The sequence below is a fragment of the Sander vitreus genome, chromosome 5, assembly GCF_031162955.1.
Source record: "Sander vitreus isolate 19-12246 chromosome 5, sanVit1, whole genome shotgun sequence".
In the NCBI taxonomy this organism is placed as follows: Eukaryota; Metazoa; Chordata; class Actinopteri; order Perciformes; family Percidae; genus Sander; species Sander vitreus.
In genome coordinates, this window is record NC_135859.1 from 5663314 (window position 1) to 5681420 (window position 18107).

Consider the following 18107-nt stretch of genomic DNA (forward strand, 5'->3'; position numbering starts at 1 on the left):
TAATCCAAAATTCCCCAGGTCTAAAGCTAGCACATATGCTAACATGATGAATGATGCACCCCGTCTGTTGGAAATACACTTTGAGGTTTGTTAAGTAGATGACATTGTTCAGAGTAAAATGTCACAAGTAACTTTAATTGAGTTAACTCAAGCCTGCCCTGAAATGAGAAATATTTCAGACTACATGTCGTTATTGTATTCGCTTATATCTTCATTACCAATATCAGTTTTATGTAGGCTTTTGTCTTTTTGAGTAAGGAAAAAAAATGAGCACAGCCAATTTCTTTTTATAGGTGAATCTAAAATCTTTTTTACCTGTTAATTATACAAGCGAGGCTTCTGGTGATTTGTTGCGACGACTGTCCTCCACAGTGGGGAGTAAAAGGGTGCTGAAGTGTCACATTTCTGTTTGTAATAAGGTTCATATGGGTCTACACCTAGGTACTGTTATTGCTGTTAAATGGTTCTAATAAACATTTGTGTGGCATGCCATTTCGTTGAGTTCAATCACACATGCAAAAATTACAAAATATCAAATTTATTTTGGATTTGTTTTTTTTTTTTTTGTTTTTTTTTTTAGAAAAGATTGCACATGCACACCCACACAATAAGTTGTAACCATCAATATAGGCTGATAATTCTTATCATAAAGCTAGCACACAATTGCAGACTTTTAAACAATATGGTCTTCAAGACACCATGGGGAAAGCTTGCACTGTTTGATTATAAAGTTAAATGTACAAAAAAGGCAGTTTGAAAATCAAGTATAAACATTTAAAAACAATTTTACAAATGGACAAAGTACAAAAAGAGCAACAGTCACTCAAAATGAATAGAAGCGATGTCTGAAAACATGGTCCAGAAATAGGAAAAGATGTACATCAGTTTACTGTACTGTAGGTTAACATGGCTGTTCGGCCGAGAATTGTACAGAAAGTATTACAGAATGTTTTGCATACATTCTTTTTTTGGCAGTTTCAGTTCAACTCTTGTTTAGAAAAAATAGGCTAGCTTTTCGAATACATGATGAAATGGAAAACAATGGTGTGAGGAAATAAAGGTGGACTGTTTAATTTCACGCACAAAGACGGGACATCTGCACAATCCTTTTGGGCAGCTTTGACAATACATTGGCTTTCAATTCATCATACATTCACTACTCTACATTAAGGTGTAGATATATATATATATATTCATATACAGTACTTGTATCCTGCACCAACCTAACTCGGGACACGCTGAACAGGCATAAATGACTGATTGGCTTGAATAAACATTTTTCAGATCTAATAGATTTTGGGTTAGAAGGGCAGAGGAGGCAGCGTAGAGGTAGCCTTGTGTCTCAATCTTAACTACTGTGAAAACAGTCATACCTTTTAGTCTTCTAGTGAAGCCCAAAAGTGTTGCATGTTATGAATCATATGCAACACATATCACACAGATTAACGGTTTTTAATCTGTTTATGTAATATAGTTTTAAATCAGATGTGCATCAGTGTGGCATCAAAAAACAGTGAACTTAAAAGAAGAAAAGTCCCTTCATTACTTAGTAGCCTTAACAATTAGTATGCAGAGAACATTTAGACTTTTTTCATTGTTTTCTAAGATTAAAAATAATTTATTGGGCGTTACCATAGACTATGGACATTGTCAACACCTGGAGTCTTGGACTGTAATGTGTAAGCTCTTGTCCTATTGAAATCACGACAGTAACGCAATACAGTACCCTGCACATCACAAGTCAGGATTAACATCTGCAAACAGATTTTACCCACATAAATGAATAGTAGGCATGGAACTGCACGCTCTACTGGGCAAAGTACTAACCATTGTGCGATTATAAGGCAAATACACAGAGGTTGGATCTACTTCCATTCAGGCTGATTTTAATGCAGAGACCCTGTAGTAGGTACAGTATGTGCTTTTTTTTTTTTAAGATGTCTGACATGTTGGGGGTGGGACTTGTCTCTCACAATTAAGATAGGGCAGATGAGTAGGAGTTAATGCTGCTCATGTGTTACACTACAGTATACTGCGCAGCCAGTCAGCCACGTCGTATTAAAGTACTGCATGCTCCAGGTTCCGTACTGAGCCGTCACATTGCATGCACTCTCAAGGGGCCAGGAGGGAATGTGCTGAAGTAAAGCATGCAAACCTCTCGTACAGTTTGTGGCTGGCTGTTTGAAATAAGCTCAGGTCGAGGTCTTTATCAGGCCCTATCTTTTTCTTCAGATTCAAAATGGACTCCCAAGGTTTATTTGATGATCCCTCAGTGTTTGAATGACATTCTGTACACAGAGACATTGGTCACACTCCTAATGTAGTGTTTTAAGTGCCATCAGACTTGATCAGGTTCAACAAGGAGAATGCCCTGGGCCTTGTCTCTGTCTACAGCAAAACATCAGTCAGAGACTTGGAGGTAAGATGCTCGATACTACATCGGCTCACACCACGAGGTCTCGGGATCATAATATGAAATGTTACTGAAAATATGTAGATGATACTGTTAACAAAATACAAATGTTCTAGTAGACAACAGATGTACAAGAATAAAGCATTTGCTAAGCTCACAAATGCCACCTGTCCACTGTTATATTTAGATTTTTTTTTTTCTTCCTTTTAACACTACAAGGAAGTGGTTGACACTTGCCAAGTATGTCAAGAAATTATTTTACAGCGCCGAGTCTTTGCAATAGTGTCTTCCCTTTGGAGAGCAGTCCCTTTTTCTTTTTGGAGTACATGTCCGGTGGGGCCCTGATGAGACGGCCGGGCCCCACGGTGGCAGGGCCAGAGCCGGGGATGTGTGGACGCACTGTGGGAGAGCCTGCTCTTCTGGGCGGACCCGATTTTTCCAGTGGAACCTAATGGGAGACCCGTAAGGGACAGTTGAGGGTGTTAAAAAGCCAGCCGTCTCTCACACCTCAGTCCCTACTCCTAAGTCCTTTCTGTCTCAGCTGGGCCACCATAGCTCTGAAGTCTATCTCCCTGGATGTTGTCCTGTGCACTCACTGATATATATGCTGTACACACTCCCTCCCTCCCTCCCGCTTCTCCTTTCCTCTGTCATGTAGAAACAGTGTTTGTTTTTTATGAAGCTGCTAGGAATAGTCTACAACAACACAGAATTTAAGCATGACATTGACTAACTTCCACATCACTGTAAGGTGACAACATTTCCCAACAATGAACATCAAGGGCTGAGCAGTTCCTCTCACATAAACAGATACATTTGCATTTTGGGAGTGTGGGACATTTATATCACATTCACTTTCCTTCCCCTTAAATATATATATAGATATTTACTGATACAACTGGGTTACAGAGAAACTACTGGTCACTATTCCTTTTCTGTAATCATGAGCTAAAAGGCTCCTTTAAGTTGCACTTTGGGAAGACAGATGGTCAAAGATTCCATTTATATGAGCCTATATTTATGTATACAATATGTGTTTCAACACCAGAACATATCAAAATCATTCTGCTTCATTTAGCATTTGATTATACTGAGTTTAAAGTGAGACTGTGGAACTTTTGAGAGAACAAAAAAAACCGTTCTGCCACTTGCAAATGAAAAAAGTTGAATTCTTCAGAAACAAAACGCACCATTGCTCAAATTCAATCCTCCGTACACTCCGGGGCTTCGCTGCTACAGCCTTCCTCGGTCTGGTGTGACCTGGAGCTAATGGTGGCTGACTTTAGGTAAATATTGCTGTATAGCGGACATTATGGTGTCAGATTTTCTGACTTCATCACTCTTCTTCACATGTGCTACTGTTGCAATAACGTTTTAGCTAAATGCTAACAAGTAGTGTAGCAATTCAGTGCTATCCCATAGTTGTCATTTGAAGCCGCTGTATAGCAAAAGTTCCATAGTCCCACTTTAAATAAATAACTAATAGTTAGTTGGCAATTTAATTGATAGCTCATCTTGGTTCACAAAATCAGTACTGATTTGAAAACCACAATGCAATTTCTTTCTCGTTTAACATTATTCCTTGATTACAAGAAAAAGAATCCCGAATTTGGCTAGAGCAAAAAGCCAAATTATATTAGAACGGCTAAAGCAAATGAAAGATTTGTATGCTTTTCTTTGGATTTTGCATAGAATTGGTAGGTTTTCTGGATTACTTTCTGAGATGCAGCGTGCCATGCTGCACTGAAAGTAGTCTAAATGTTGGTAGCGTTAACTTTAACTGAACGTTTTTTGATAACTGTAGGTAATTGTACAATGGCCTTTTAGCTTACCATGAGTTACAGCAGGAGACTTATTGCAGGAGACGGACATTGTCATGTACAACACTCAGAGAAACAACTGAAGATACCATACTTCTTGTCTAATGCATTGGCTAGGGTTACTATCTCCTACTGACAAACAGTACTGAGTGTTTTGGTGAAACAAAGAGGAATCCTAAAACTACCTAAAAGGAATGTCATATAAAGTATCCATGTTTGCATACCAGAAGCTAAGGGTACCCATGTCATCTGCATTAGACGAGGGGAGCGTAATCTTGGTATCCTCAGTTGCTCACTTACGTGACGGAAACAGAGCCTTTAAGGTGTGAAATGAACACTCTTCTTCTGTTTTGCCAAGCGGGTGAGGAAAAGAAATAAAACAAATATATATATGGTGATGGCATTTCAACAGTTTGCACTATGACAATGGCAAATTAGAACACAAGGAAAGAAATATCTGATGACACCTATTGATATTTCAACAATTTGCATTATTTGTTAAACACAAAAATAACATCACATATTTACAGTTAGTAAATAATTACTTCTGAAATTATTCTCTGATGGCAACATAGGCTAAGTGACCTTTGCGTGCTACTTTACAAGAAAGCAATATACAAAACAAGGCGTTCAGGAGCAGATACAAAAGTTGGACTACACTAGACTTATCTTCATATAAAATGTTCAAGAATGCATGCATCTGGACTATAGAACATGCTAAGCTACAGACTACATAGTTCATCTTTCAGTACAACAAAACTATTTTTACTCTATTAGAAATGATTCGAGATCAAACACAGAATATATTCATAAAGCATCTGTCAGAATGCTGAATATGCATGTGCAAAAAGGGTTAACTGCTGTTTTTCAAGACATGACAGAACAAGTAAAAAGTCACAGGAGTGTTCCCCTCCTCCATTTTACTCTCATTGAGAATGCTTTATGAATACAGTCGATCCATGTATTATACAATGCAGAACGTCCACCCCCCCCCCCCTCCTTCACAGCAGTAAACATGAAAAATAAAAGTACCTCTGTCAAGTATTAGTCTTAAAGTTTTTTTTTTTTTTTTCATAGATTTCTTAGACATCTATTTATTTACAGTGTAATGCTCCAAAGTCAGAAATCCCATTGTACTTCAATGAGACACACGCACGCACGCACGCACAGACACAGTACTAAAGGAGATACAGGGAACTGAAAATAGTAAATGGATGACAGAGGGCTAGTACTGCGAAGGAGCATGTACCCTTTTGGTCTTTATCCGTGCAGCCGACACCCGAGTGTCCTGGGGGTATCGAGATGGTGAGTCAGTGAGAAAAACCTCTACATCATCAGGCACTTCTTCTAGAAAGTTGGAAGGAACAAGTCCCTTGTGTCCATTGAGCTCGCCCTGAGGAGGACACAAGCACAGTGAGACCGCTGTGGTAACTTTTCCCGCTTCGGTCCCCCTACAGGTTGGAAGCGGAACTGTCCATTACATTACATTATGTGTATAAGTGTACCAGATCGGGTAGCGGATCTGTAGTTCGAATGAACTGGACAATGTAATGTAATGGACAATTCCGCTTCCAACCTGTAGGGGGACCGAAGCGGGAACAGTTCTCTAGTGTTGCTTTAACATAATTTTTGGGGGCATTTTTAGGCCTTTATTTTCACAGGACAGATGAAGACATGAAAGAGGAGAGGTGGGGGGGGAATGACATACAGCAAAGGGCCGCAGGTCAGAGTCGAACCTGCGGCCGCTGCGTCGAGGAGTAAACATATATATATATATATATATATATATATATATATATATATATATATATATATATATATATATATATATATATATATGCACCTGTTCTACCAACTGAGCTAACCCGGCCACATAACACCGATTTTAAAATCACTCCATTGGCTCCCAGTCCGTTTTAGAGTGAATTTTAGAATCTTAAAGGTGCTCTAAGTGATGTGATGCGTTTTTTAGGCTACAACATTTTTCGTCACATACAGCAAACATCTCCTCACTATCCGCTAGCTGCCTGTCCCCTGAATACACTGTAAAAAAAACGCGGTCTCTGTAGACAGCCCAGGCTCCACAAACGCCAACAAAAACAAACTGCGCCAAACTGCTCAACGAACCATAACAAACAGTGTTCCAGCCAATAACCGACAAGGAGGAGTTGGTTGAGTCATGAACGCGCATTGTGGAAGTAGTCTACATGCTAACGCTGCTGCAGTGATGGCTCAACCAGCTCCTTCTTGTCGGTTATTGGCTGGAACACTGTTTATGTTTAGTGGTGCAGGTTGGCGCAGTTTGTTTTTGTTGGCGTTTGTGGAGCCTGGGCTGTCTACAGAGACCGCGTTTTTTTACAGTGTGTTCAGGGGACAGGCAGCTAGCGGATAGTGAGGAGATTTTTGCTGTATGTGACGAAAAATGTTGTAGCCTAAAAAACGCGTCACATCACTTAAGAGCACCTTTAATGATCACTTTTAAGGCTTGTACGGGGATAGCTCCAAAATATATAGCTGAACTTCTTAGCCCGTACGAGCCTAAACATAACCTGAGATCCTGTGGTAGGTCACTCCTGGTCACTCCCTGGTCCAAACTAAAAACTAAAGGTGATCGGGCCTTTTCTGCTCGGGCCGGGCCCCGCAACTGTGGAAGAACCTACCGGAGAAGATCAGGGAAGCCCACACGTTGTCTTCATTTAAGTCTCTTTTCAAAACTCACTACTTTACGACTTGCTTTTTATTGATTTTGTTTGTTTATTATCTGCCATTTCTGTTGTTGTTGTTGCTTTTTAAATGAATGTAAAGCACTTTGTAAATAAAGGTATTATTATTACTAGTAGTATTACTTTGAGGAGGTGCATAGAAGTTTCAAATGAAAGCTGCAATAGAGTTGAGAGATGGGAGGAACTGCCGACGCGAGGAGTATTCATCTGCACAAGCATGTCCGTTTGGCTTTTTATCAAAGTGCTCCAACCGTGAGTCACATACAGGAACATTGTTAAACTACAACTATTCCAGAACTCTGCTGCCAGGCTTTTAACTAGAACAATAAAGAGAAGGCATATTACCCCAGTTATAGCTAACCTGAACTGGCTCCCAGTGTCTTTTAGGATTGATTCTAAGGTTCTTTTACTTGTTTATGAGGCTTTTAATGGTTTGGGGGACCGGCCTACATTACTTATTCTTTTCATTTTATTATCCTTCACGGCCTCTTATATCGTCTCCTGCCGTTTAAAAAAAAAAAAATGCAAACTATCACACAAATAAAGAAATCGGCAGCTCAGCCTTTTTTTTTTTTTAACTATGCCCCAAAACTATGGTACGAGGCTATAAGAGATGCAAGACTCTACACTCTCACGCTGTCGTGAATCACTTTGAGCTACACTCTCTGTATGAAAGGAGCTTAATAAATAAAACGTATTATAATTGTTTATGGGCAAAATAAGCTGGAGCTGAGCTGCCGCTAACGTTTGCTTGTTTCTCTGATAACTTAAGATCCAGATGTCCAATGACCAAAATGCCTCATCCGGTTAAAATATCTAGTTAAAAAAAAAGATCTAAGATCTAAGAAGTGTATTATACAAATGTGGCTTAAAACTTGATGAAAAGTCAATTGATGATAGCTTCTGGCAGACAAACAGCGCTGGCGCGCACACAAAGGGGATGCAGCGCCATCAACAGGCTTGATTAAAACTACAGATTTTTCTGGGTTTCAACATTGTTGGAAATATTTGGGACAATGTCAGTACACAACTCAACAAAATATATGACACAGGATAAGTTTAAATGTACAGTACACAAGCTTGTATGTCTTTGTCTCTTTATCAATGAACCATATTCTTTCTGAAGCCTTTGCTCATCTTTTGGACTGAAGATTTCACAGGGAGAATGTCATGCATACACAAGACCTGGAAGTGCTTGAACTACAGTTTTGTCAACGCAGAAAATGAAAAAATGATTTTACTTCCGGGACCTTGGATGCCAAAATGAATCCTCCCACTTCACATCTCTATGAGTGTTTTTATGTAAAACTGTAGTACACCTGTAAGGATGTGTTGTGCTCTAAATAGGGAAGAAGAAAAAAAAACAGAAACGGATGCTCAACAGACATGGAAGTAGAAATGTTTTACACTTACATAGTAAAAGCCATCTTCATCTATTTCACCAAAAACTGTGATGACGTCACCGGCACAGAAAGTCAGTTCAGCCTGTGAAAGAAGAGAGATGAGATACATTTGGCTTGGTCTACTTTTTCTTGTTGTTTACAGCAGTATAAGTGTGCACAAGACTTTCCAAAACATCAAATGTACTGGGGTTTGATGAGTTTGAAATGCTGTGCTTCCTTCTCCAAATCAATGTGATGCATCTTTAACACAAGTGTCAATTCAGTCTCGGCGGACAGACTGTTGCAACTGCAAATGCATCAAATGTTGGAACTTTGAAGACAGGATTGCAACAAGACTAGGCACATCTGTCCTACGGGATTCTCGAGAACACACAAACCAAAACATAGCGCATGTACAGTATGTAGGAGACAGGTCGACACAAAAGACCAAACCGAGGAGGGGAGATGCTGGCTCAGGCAATGCATGATGGGCTGTATTCATGACCGCCGGGGACAGTCATCTGAAGCCCGCCTCCTCGTTTGCACTCCAACAAACGGGGGAGGAAACACACACACAGAGCAGACAGTACCGTACCCTCCTCACCCTCACTCACCTCCTCATTCAGTCTGTTGCCCTCATACTGTGTCGGTGGCAGTGCCAATAGAAGGGTGAGAGTAAGTGAACGGGGGTGGGGGTGGGGCAAAGAAAACAGCACGGGAAAGTAATTCAATCCTCTAGCTTACACAATGCTAACTGTAACTCCGCATTCTACCCTCACCTGTGTACATATTGCCCTGAAGCGCACTTAAAGGAATAGTTTGACATCATCTTGCCACGAGTTAGATAAGAGGATTGATACCACTCATGTGAAGCTACTGCTGGGAGATGGTTAGCAGGGAGAAACAGATAGCCTGGTTCTGTCTGAAGGTAATTAAATCTGCCTACCAGCATTTCTAAAGCTCACTAACAAACACGTTATATCTCGTTTGATCTGTACAAAAACTGAAGTGTGAAAAAGCGGGGGTCATGTGCCGGACTATTTCTTGGCCGGGGGCAAGTCTTGTCGTCACTGTGTAGTTGCCAGGTAGTCTGGATCAATGGAAGTACATTTCCAGGATAATTCCTCACCGTCCGCTCTCTGTGGGTTGCCGTTCTCAAACTCCATTCTCTTCGGGAAACAACAACAAACTTCAAGCTAGCGAGCTCCACGCTGAAAATGGCAAGTTTTGAAGAAAATTTGGATCGTGCAACAAGGCACGTCTGCTTGGTTCTTTCGGGGAATGATTGTAAAGATTTAGAAAGAATATGTTTAAGGCATTTACTCTCTAACTGGGAGGTTTTGGGACCGATTGGTGGGGATTGCTATTGAAGAAGTACACATGGCGATACACCGGTAAGAGCAAATTATGTTTAACCATGTATCCAGCAAATTTAAATAGCTCACATTAATGTATTGTGTGAACAGTTAAATTCATTTAATATTGTATGTGGCGTTTTCTTTTGCGGGGTGCAAATGTTCCACCGAAACAAGTTCCTTCCTGAGACCATTTTGCGGCGCCACCGCTGCGTCCAGAGCTTAGCGCCGCCCAAGACGATTGGGATTTGTTTAAAGAAATACAAACAAAAGACTGAAGACTAATCTTAGCATGAGGCTGGAAGTAGCTGTAAAGAGCTAGCATGGCTCTGTTTGTAACCCCCTTAAAACTTTTTTTTCACTTTGGTTTTTGTACGGATTAAACAAACGCGGTAGAATATGTTAGCTCTAGGTCAACACAACCTAGAGCTAAACACCAACACTGTGGTGATGGTGGTGGCCTTTATGAAGCACCCCACAGTGCTGCCCCCCCCCCCACAATATCCAACAGCCCAGTGTCAAATGTGGACTCATTCAAGTTTCTGGGCTCTATCATTTCCCAGGATCTGAAGTGAGAGTCCAACATCAACGCCATCCTTAAAAAGGCTCAGCAGAGGATGTACTTCCTGCTGAAACATGGCCTACCACAAGAGCTGTTGGCCATCTTCTACACTGCTGCCATTGAATCCATCCTCTGCACATCCATCACCGTTTGGTTTGAGGCAGCCACAAAACAGGACAAACGCAGATTACAACACACAATTCGGACTGCTGAAAAAAATCATTGGTGCCCCCCTGCCTTCCCTCCAGGACTTGTACACTGGTAGGACCAGGAAGCGGGCAGAGAACATCACCAAAGACCCCACACATCCTGCACACACTCTCTTTAACCTCCTCCCCTCTGGCAGGTGCTACAGATCCCTGCGCACAAAAACAACCAGACATAAGAACAGCATCTTTCCCACTGCCATCACGCAAGTGGCAGCACGCCTGTTTGTCGCTCTGAGAGATTGTTTGAGTCAGTGAGTTTATAAACATTGGCATCACTTTTATGAATTAAATACTCAATTTTAATTCATATTGAACCCCTGTGATGATTCCGGGGCTTATTGGATTAACTGATTAAATTTTTTGGATGCTTTCAGCTCAACGCAAGCGTGCAGTGCTTTTGATAAACATTGTTATGAATGCCGTAGCTGTGTGCATATCGGGATTTACTTTTCTACTCACTTTATCTGCGTTGTATGATCCCTTTCCTGGATTGGCGCAGAGCAAAAAACTTTTATATAAACTCCCATCTGTCTTTGTACTGCTGTGAAGACGGGTAGCTTCGCGGTGGAAGAAGTGGAAATCTGACTCCAGTCGTGGTCTTGGGATAGTATCATCTTGGAATAAGCATTGCTGTTTTCACCCTATCTGGGTTGGATGCAACTTTGGAACGCATTATTTATCCGTGGAAATTATTTTATTTAGCTTCACTCCCAGCTTCACGGCATTACGTCACGGGAGGACGCTGCGGAGGGGGTGGAGCTAGTGGTGGATTTACTCTACTCGAAAAAGAGGACTTTGAGTTTTTTAAGGGATATTGTCTAAAATCCTTGAATTAAAATGGATTTAAAGCCGCGGATATCTTTTGCTGTGCTGTATTTGATAGCGCTGTATGTCTCTATTGGAATTTCCCCTTGTTGCCATGGAAATGCGTTGCTCTCATTTCCGGGTTGTTCAGGAGCGAAACAAGCCATCAGCTGGCTGTGGTCAATCAATCCCAGTCTTTGCTCTTCACTTCTGGCACATTAGAAGTGCAACGTCTAAGCTGTCTTATGGCTCTGCAAAACCATCTGGGGTCTCAAGGAGCAGCCCTTTTAAATTTGGCAGTCATCCACAACCACCAACATTGTAAACTGCCTAAACAGAGACTTTTGCTTATACTGCTGCTATTAATTTCTGGAAATGTCCACCCAAATCCAGGCCCAGAGCAAAATATGTTATATGACACCCCTGAAAGCTTTAAATGCAGAAAGGGCGTGGGAAGTTGAAGTTAGGTTTTTTCTTTAAAATCAAGTCCTGTTTATCCTTTGAAGCAAAAAAACAACTTGTAAATGCAACTTTCTTGTCTGTTTTGGATCTATGGTGACATTTTATATATGTATTCAACCTCCCAGTGTCTTCATGCTTTGGACACGGTGTTTCATGGAGCCTTAAGATTAATCACAAACTTAAAATCTCATACTCATCATTGTTTGCTGTACTCTCGGGTCAAGTGGTTCTCCCTCTCAATCAGGCGTTGGATGCACTGGCATCTTTTTATTTATAAAGCAGTATTAGGACTACTTCCTCCTTATCTGAACGCTTACATCCTCCCGAGGTTTGCAGGGACATATCACTTGCGTTCACAGGATCTGTTTTTATTGTCAGTCCCTAAAGCCCACACTGACTGTGGTAAAAAGGCTTTTAATTTTGCAGCACCATCTGCATGGAATCAGCTTCAGAATGAACTACAGTTGAAGGAGTTGGTCTCTTTTTATTCTTTTAAAGGATCTTGCAGAAAGGCAGTCTGTCTGTCATTGTTTTTAAATTGATTTAGGACCCAACTTTTGTATTCATGAAAAGAGCAACATTTCAAAGTGGCTTGTTTGGTGCACATTTTTCCATGTAGCTCTCAGTCTCGGCCCCGCTACCAGATGGGCTCCTGGTGGCTGAAACGGGTAATTGCATTGTTTAAAAAATTAGTGGAATAATTACGTTTGGCATGACCAAATATTCTAAATATTTTAAATAACAGAAAACAACTAAATGGTGGTAGGTAATACATCAGATTTTTGCTTTAGTAAAAAAAAAAAAAATATTACCTGACTGACGATGGGAGCAGCAGGACGCAAAAAAACGAAAATTACTGTTGCACTAGTCTGGACATCTTGCTGTGCCAACGTTGCAATAAAGGTTTCCTAAATGCCATGTATGTACATTTGATGTCAGCTTGATTGTGCGTTTTGTGTAGATTTGGACTACGTTTATTCCACTTTGTTTAAACGGCGAAGTGGAGAGGCCTTGTTTCCCCAACAATGTTAGTGAGTAAATCTACTGAAATGGCCACCACACCATCACAGAGGAGTGTGATGAGAATGCAAAATATCAGAATAGCAAAATGAGAATGCAGAGGTTAACTCATGTATGTCATAGCTGTAAAAACAATGGGCTTCTGTACGTCTTTACCAAGCGCAAACTAGTACAGGAGGTATCAATAAAATTTTGGGGAGCGTCATCCCTCTTTTCCTAATCATTTTGGAGGGTCATAGAGAATTTATTGCTGGCGAAGGGAGGGTCAAGTCTATTTTGACGAAAGATTCCAGAACTCCTCCGGTGGCCCCTGAAATAAATAACGAACAGTCCCTTATTTGTATATTTGTATTTTTGTATATTATGTTGATATATGCCTATATATATATATTGCTGTCTCTATTATACCGTATGTGTCTATATTCTATTTGTCTACTGAATGTTTACTACTACATGTCTATCTGTTGAATGTATAGAGAGTTACTACCAAAGTCAAATTCCTTGTGTATGTAAGTATACTTGGCCAATAAAACTAATTCTGATTCTGATTAGTGGGCTTTGGAGATGCTGGTAGGCAGCTTTATTAAGTTTTGACAGAGCCAGACTACCTGTATCCCCCTGCTTCCAGTCTTTGTGCTAAGCTAAGCTAAGCTAAGCATCCTCTGGCTGTAGCTTCATATTCAGCAGGCGGACACACAGCAGAGGGAAACTTCTCATCTCACTCAGCAACAGAGTGAATAATCCTATTTCCCAAAATGTCAAACTATTCCTTTAAAATCCAAATTGATTAAACAAAACATTAAAAGTCATCATCTTTGTGCGTGTGCATCTCAACATATTTTGTGCTTTTATGCATTTTTTAACATGATGGTGATGACAGAGAATGGTCAAGACAAAGAGCATAGCTGGAGCCACAGGAGGACAGTACCTCTACATCAACGTTAGGGGAGCTCTCTCGGGGGTCATAGTCGTACAGAGCCACCATCCTCCGTGTGGACATTGGATGTTGGCGGCCACTCCGCCTGTTCCTCTCTGTGAATAGGAAAATTAACAATAGACAACAATAAGATTACTCACTGGGAATATTTTAAAAACCTTACGGAAAGATGTGATGACCAGTGACGACACATGATAGCCGTGCAAGTCCAACAAACTTTTCAATCTGATCATCTGGCTTGCAAGGTAAACTACTCCAATGTTCATAGTTAAGGAAAGCTTAGTGACAGCAAATATAGTGGACATGAGCTAAAAGCAGTTCACAGATGAATAAGTATGGTGAGAAGTGGGGGGAAAAAAGCAGTAAAGATGAAGCAGAAAGCAGAAGAGCATCTCACTGGACACAGACCTCTCTTGGACTTTCTGGACCTGCGATTTATTGAGCGGCCATCTTTGAAACGGTCACAGTTCACTTTACAGGAAAGCAGAAAAAAACATAATTAAGTGGGAAGAGCATAGAAAAGGAAAAAGTATTAGTAAAGCATTGAGTTGGTCAGATACATACAGAGGGTATGTATAGGTGCAACATTAAAAAAAAGAAGGTGATTTGGTCCTGAAGGAAAATGACGTCTCACCTAACTTCTCCACAGGAGTGTTGAGTGGCAGGAAGCCCTGTTTGAGGAGCTGGTCCATCATGTCGTCATCCTCTGTTTGGATCTCAGAGACCATGTTACAGGGGATCAGACCCACGCGGTCTCGGACCTCCGCCCTGTAGAAGCCATCTGTGTCTTTATTCCCAAAGACCTGAAGCAACGACAAAGAGTCAGGGAAAAGCCTCCGGTACTGCCTAAAATTTTAACCCGAGCCAGACCGAACAACAAAGATAGAAATAATATCACATCCATGCAGGGATAGTAGTATACAGCTGTTATCGGATCAGTACTCGGTATCGGCCCATACGCAAGTTCAGGTATCGGAAAGCAAAAAATGGAATATAACCATCTCTAATTAATTAATAATAAAAAATGTTTTTAGCTATGTTATGATATGCTATGATACATACATCTGAACATCTGTCTAAGAATCAAGCCACCACCTTGATGATCTGGCCCTCCTTGAATGGCAGCTCCTCATCAGCAGCGTCGGGGTTGGGAGACATGGACATGGGGTCATAGTCGAACAGAGCCACGAACACACGAGTCATCTCCTCCGGCTCAGACTCCTCATAGTACTCCGGGGAGCGCCGTCCCCGCCCGTGCCTGCGCCCGCCATAGCCGTCTGAAACATAGAGGAGGCCTCTGCTGCTACTACCAGCCTTATACAGCCACGCTGGCTGTAGAGGCAATGAGAGCAGAAGATGTCTCTTTGTTAGAGCTGACAGGGGAGAGGGCGATGAGATGCATGTGTGAAAAAAGAGCCAGAGATTGGATGCGATAATTATGCTTTTAGTTTGAATTTTTTGTTTCCACTTTGGAAACGATATTCCTGTTGTGTTCATGCACTAAAAGCAAAAGGATGCTTTAAAAAAAGAAAAGAAAAAAGGCTCGGTGCAATTGTAGCACATCGGGGTTCTTCGTTCACACATCTCTGCTTGCTGGCGTGACAGTCTCTAAACATCATAGCACAGTGATAGCACAGTACAACACAGCACAGACAGGAAGCACATGTCAAGTTGTTGTTTTGGGGTGCAAGGGGAAACTGAATGACACCAGGATGACACAAGTAACACTGCTACTTTTGTTCATTGCTGTTTCACTGCCTTATCTCACAGAGGCTGATTTTCAACATGCTTGCTTTCCCGGGATCAGACATGAGCAGGAGAACATTCCTACATCAAATGCAGGTGTGCGGTCATGCTTTAAGGCCACATCTGGAAACAATGTGCAGCGGAAAAAAAGGGCAAAGGAGGCACGTTACCAAGGGAGATAGCACAACAAATGCCCCAGCAGTTCCTGGCAACGCCGATATCAGTGAGGGGGAAGGGATGAATCTGATATCAGTTCCCCATGCTTCTCATGGATCACCGTATTACATGTTTCAATGGCAGATTGTAAGTCTGAATGATGACTCAGGGATATATTGCAACCAATACTAACTAAGCAAGACTTTAAAGATGTAAAATGTGCTTCAATGGTGTAAAACGTGTTTGACTTTGATGGCAGCAGAGTTGATGAATGCACAACCGAGTTATACCATCAAGGCAGTCTTTCCTTCTCACTGTGTTGTAAACGGCTCATGCAAAATTAAAGCAAATGGGCTACTTGCTCAAGAAGGCGGGAGGAGAAGGAAAAGAGGAGGTGGTGAAGAAGCTAAGGAAGAGGAGGGCGGGCTAAGTTGCAGTCGGGTGGTGGGAGAGTCGCCTGGATATGGAGGGTGAATGGGAAGAGGAGGAGTGAGTCTGGTTTTCTTGGGATTGAAGGTGTAGGAGTACATACAGGGAAGGGATTTTCATTCTCCAAAAAACGGGAAAAGTGGCCTGTCTTGTCTTCCCCCGTCAGCTTTATTCAGCTAAGCTAAGCTAAATTAAACAAAGCAGTTAACTGTCCAGCACAGAACAAAGACCACCATATATCACTGCATGTGTTCAAGAATGACTCTTGGCCTTTTTCTGGCCTTGTCAAGGGTGAATTGTCATTGTCAGCTGCACCACATACCATATTGATCCTCTGAGGACATAGATCGCCATATCCTGCGCCGAGCTACACTGCCATAGTAAACATCCTCCTTGACGGGTGAGAGGTTCCCCTCACTCCCCTCACTGTTACTGTCCATGGTGATCTCTACAGAAGACACCAATCACAACGTTACGGTCAGAGATCCCCCGCACACACACTCTGCTCTACCCCATGGCCCATTCACTCATGCTGAGACAGTAGGATGATGAGGTTGCCCTGAGGTGGGGTGGGGGGTGGGGGGTGTACAAGGCAACAGGTTTCACTCTGGAGTCACTGGGTGTAAAACAGCAATGCTTGCACTGTTGCGAGCAGGTCAAATTGGGCGGACATGTAAACATGTCAACCCACAGTAAACACAGGCATAGGGAGTGTATCTGGGATAACTTTCCTGCAAAACTGCATGTGAACATTTGGCGAATCCAGCTCGTGAGGATGGACAGCTACAGGGTGTGCAAACACCCCACAGAATAAAGGTCTACATGGTTGTTTAAGCTCTATGGGAGAGATGTACAGCTCGGCTCACATGGGAAAGGGAAACACATGGTATAAATAGCACAAACATCAGTGGCCCTGCAGGTGGGGGGTGACGCGTCTCCTCGTGTGGTGACCTCACTAACCAATGGATGGGATGGGCCGTTGCTGAGGGGGGTTGCCGATGTGAACCGGCCTCCTCCCTGAGTGCTCCAGGCGATCAGCGCTTCCATGTGATGCTGAGTTCCCAATGATCTTTAGAGTAAAAAACAAAAGGCGAGCCGTTAGAACAAGAAACCACCTGCTTTGTGAAGATAAGTAAACATTTAAAAGAACCCCACAGTCCTGTTAAAACAACATAAAACCCATAAGAGCAAATGATGTGACTTCCATTTGTCCTTAGGGAGGCAAAATGATAGTAAAAACTAAATCCATAAAAACAATAAGGAACCAACAAACCATCAAAACAAGTAAATCAAATCAACCCCCAACACAACAACATGGACTGGGGGTAAGGAAGGGTCACATGTTTAGCTAAAGACCATTTGTTTGGTTTGTTTTGTTCTGTGCATGTCAGCTCCTTGATGAGAAAAGAAAGCAAATGGCAGCACAAAAGACAGAAATTATGAGAAAGGAATAGAGAGAAAGAGTGGAGGGTGAGTGTGATCGAGGAATGGATAAAGATGTAGTTAGACGAGCAAAGCCATTATAGCTTCAGCCTGGGGCTTTGTATTACAAGAATCAAAACATTTGAGTTATGAAAAATGATGATGAACAAGATCACTTTTTGCTGAAACAAGTGAAAGAGACAACAAGAGATGATGCGTATGGGTTGGAGGCTAAATGAATCACTGCAGAAGTCGTGATCTGGCCTTATTTTATGTGTGAAGCAATGAGAGATGGGAGATGCTGAAATAAAGCTCCAAGCACAAGGTGGAGCGATACGGCTGCAGCTCAAGAGGGCGAGACATGGAGAGCAACAAATGAAGGCGGCAGACAGAAGGCAGAGGAAGAAAAGACGGGAGCAGCATGTCCCCATGCACTGCACATGAGACTTTCCTTTAAGTGGAACCTTTCCTCTCAAAGACATGAGAAGTCAAAACTTAGCTAAATGGCCTTTAGGTAATTGAAAGCTTTACTTTATAATCCACCGGACATTCTGAGTACAAGCAAAGTAACTCACACAAAATAAAACATCAAATCAGACCAACCATGAACCATGTGATAACTTGTCATAAAATGAAAAACAAAATGCCAAATGAAAGAAAGAAAACG

At 41.7% G+C, this 18107-nt stretch overlaps 1 protein-coding gene across 3 annotated transcripts in view; it reads right to left on the reverse strand.

Annotated features, from left to right (window-relative positions):
* Positions 1-608: 608 nt before the first annotated feature.
* rimbp2b (RIMS binding protein 2b) overlaps positions 609-18107 on the reverse strand; it is a 39151-nt gene continuing 21652 nt past the window's right edge. The window contains exons 13-22 of one of the 3 annotated variants that reach the window (XM_078250176.1): positions 16979-17087; positions 16341-16466; positions 14783-14964; positions 14322-14490; positions 14096-14158; positions 13679-13782; positions 8953-8979; positions 8370-8441; positions 5483-5626; positions 609-2861 (exon numbers count right to left, since the gene is read on the reverse strand). In XM_078250176.1, coding sequence (XP_078106302.1) covers positions 2667-2861; positions 5483-5626; positions 8370-8441; positions 8953-8979; positions 13679-13782; positions 14096-14158; positions 14322-14490; positions 14783-14964; positions 16341-16466; positions 16979-17087 — 1191 coding nt within the window. In that variant the 3' untranslated portion in view covers positions 609-2666. Of the gene's footprint in view, positions 2862-3056; positions 4579-5319; positions 5627-8369; positions 8442-8952; positions 8980-13678; positions 13783-14095; positions 14159-14321; positions 14491-14782; positions 14965-16340; positions 16467-16978; positions 17088-18107 lie in introns of those variants that run through there. The other 2 variants (XM_078250177.1, XM_078250178.1) reach the window with 2 other exon arrangements.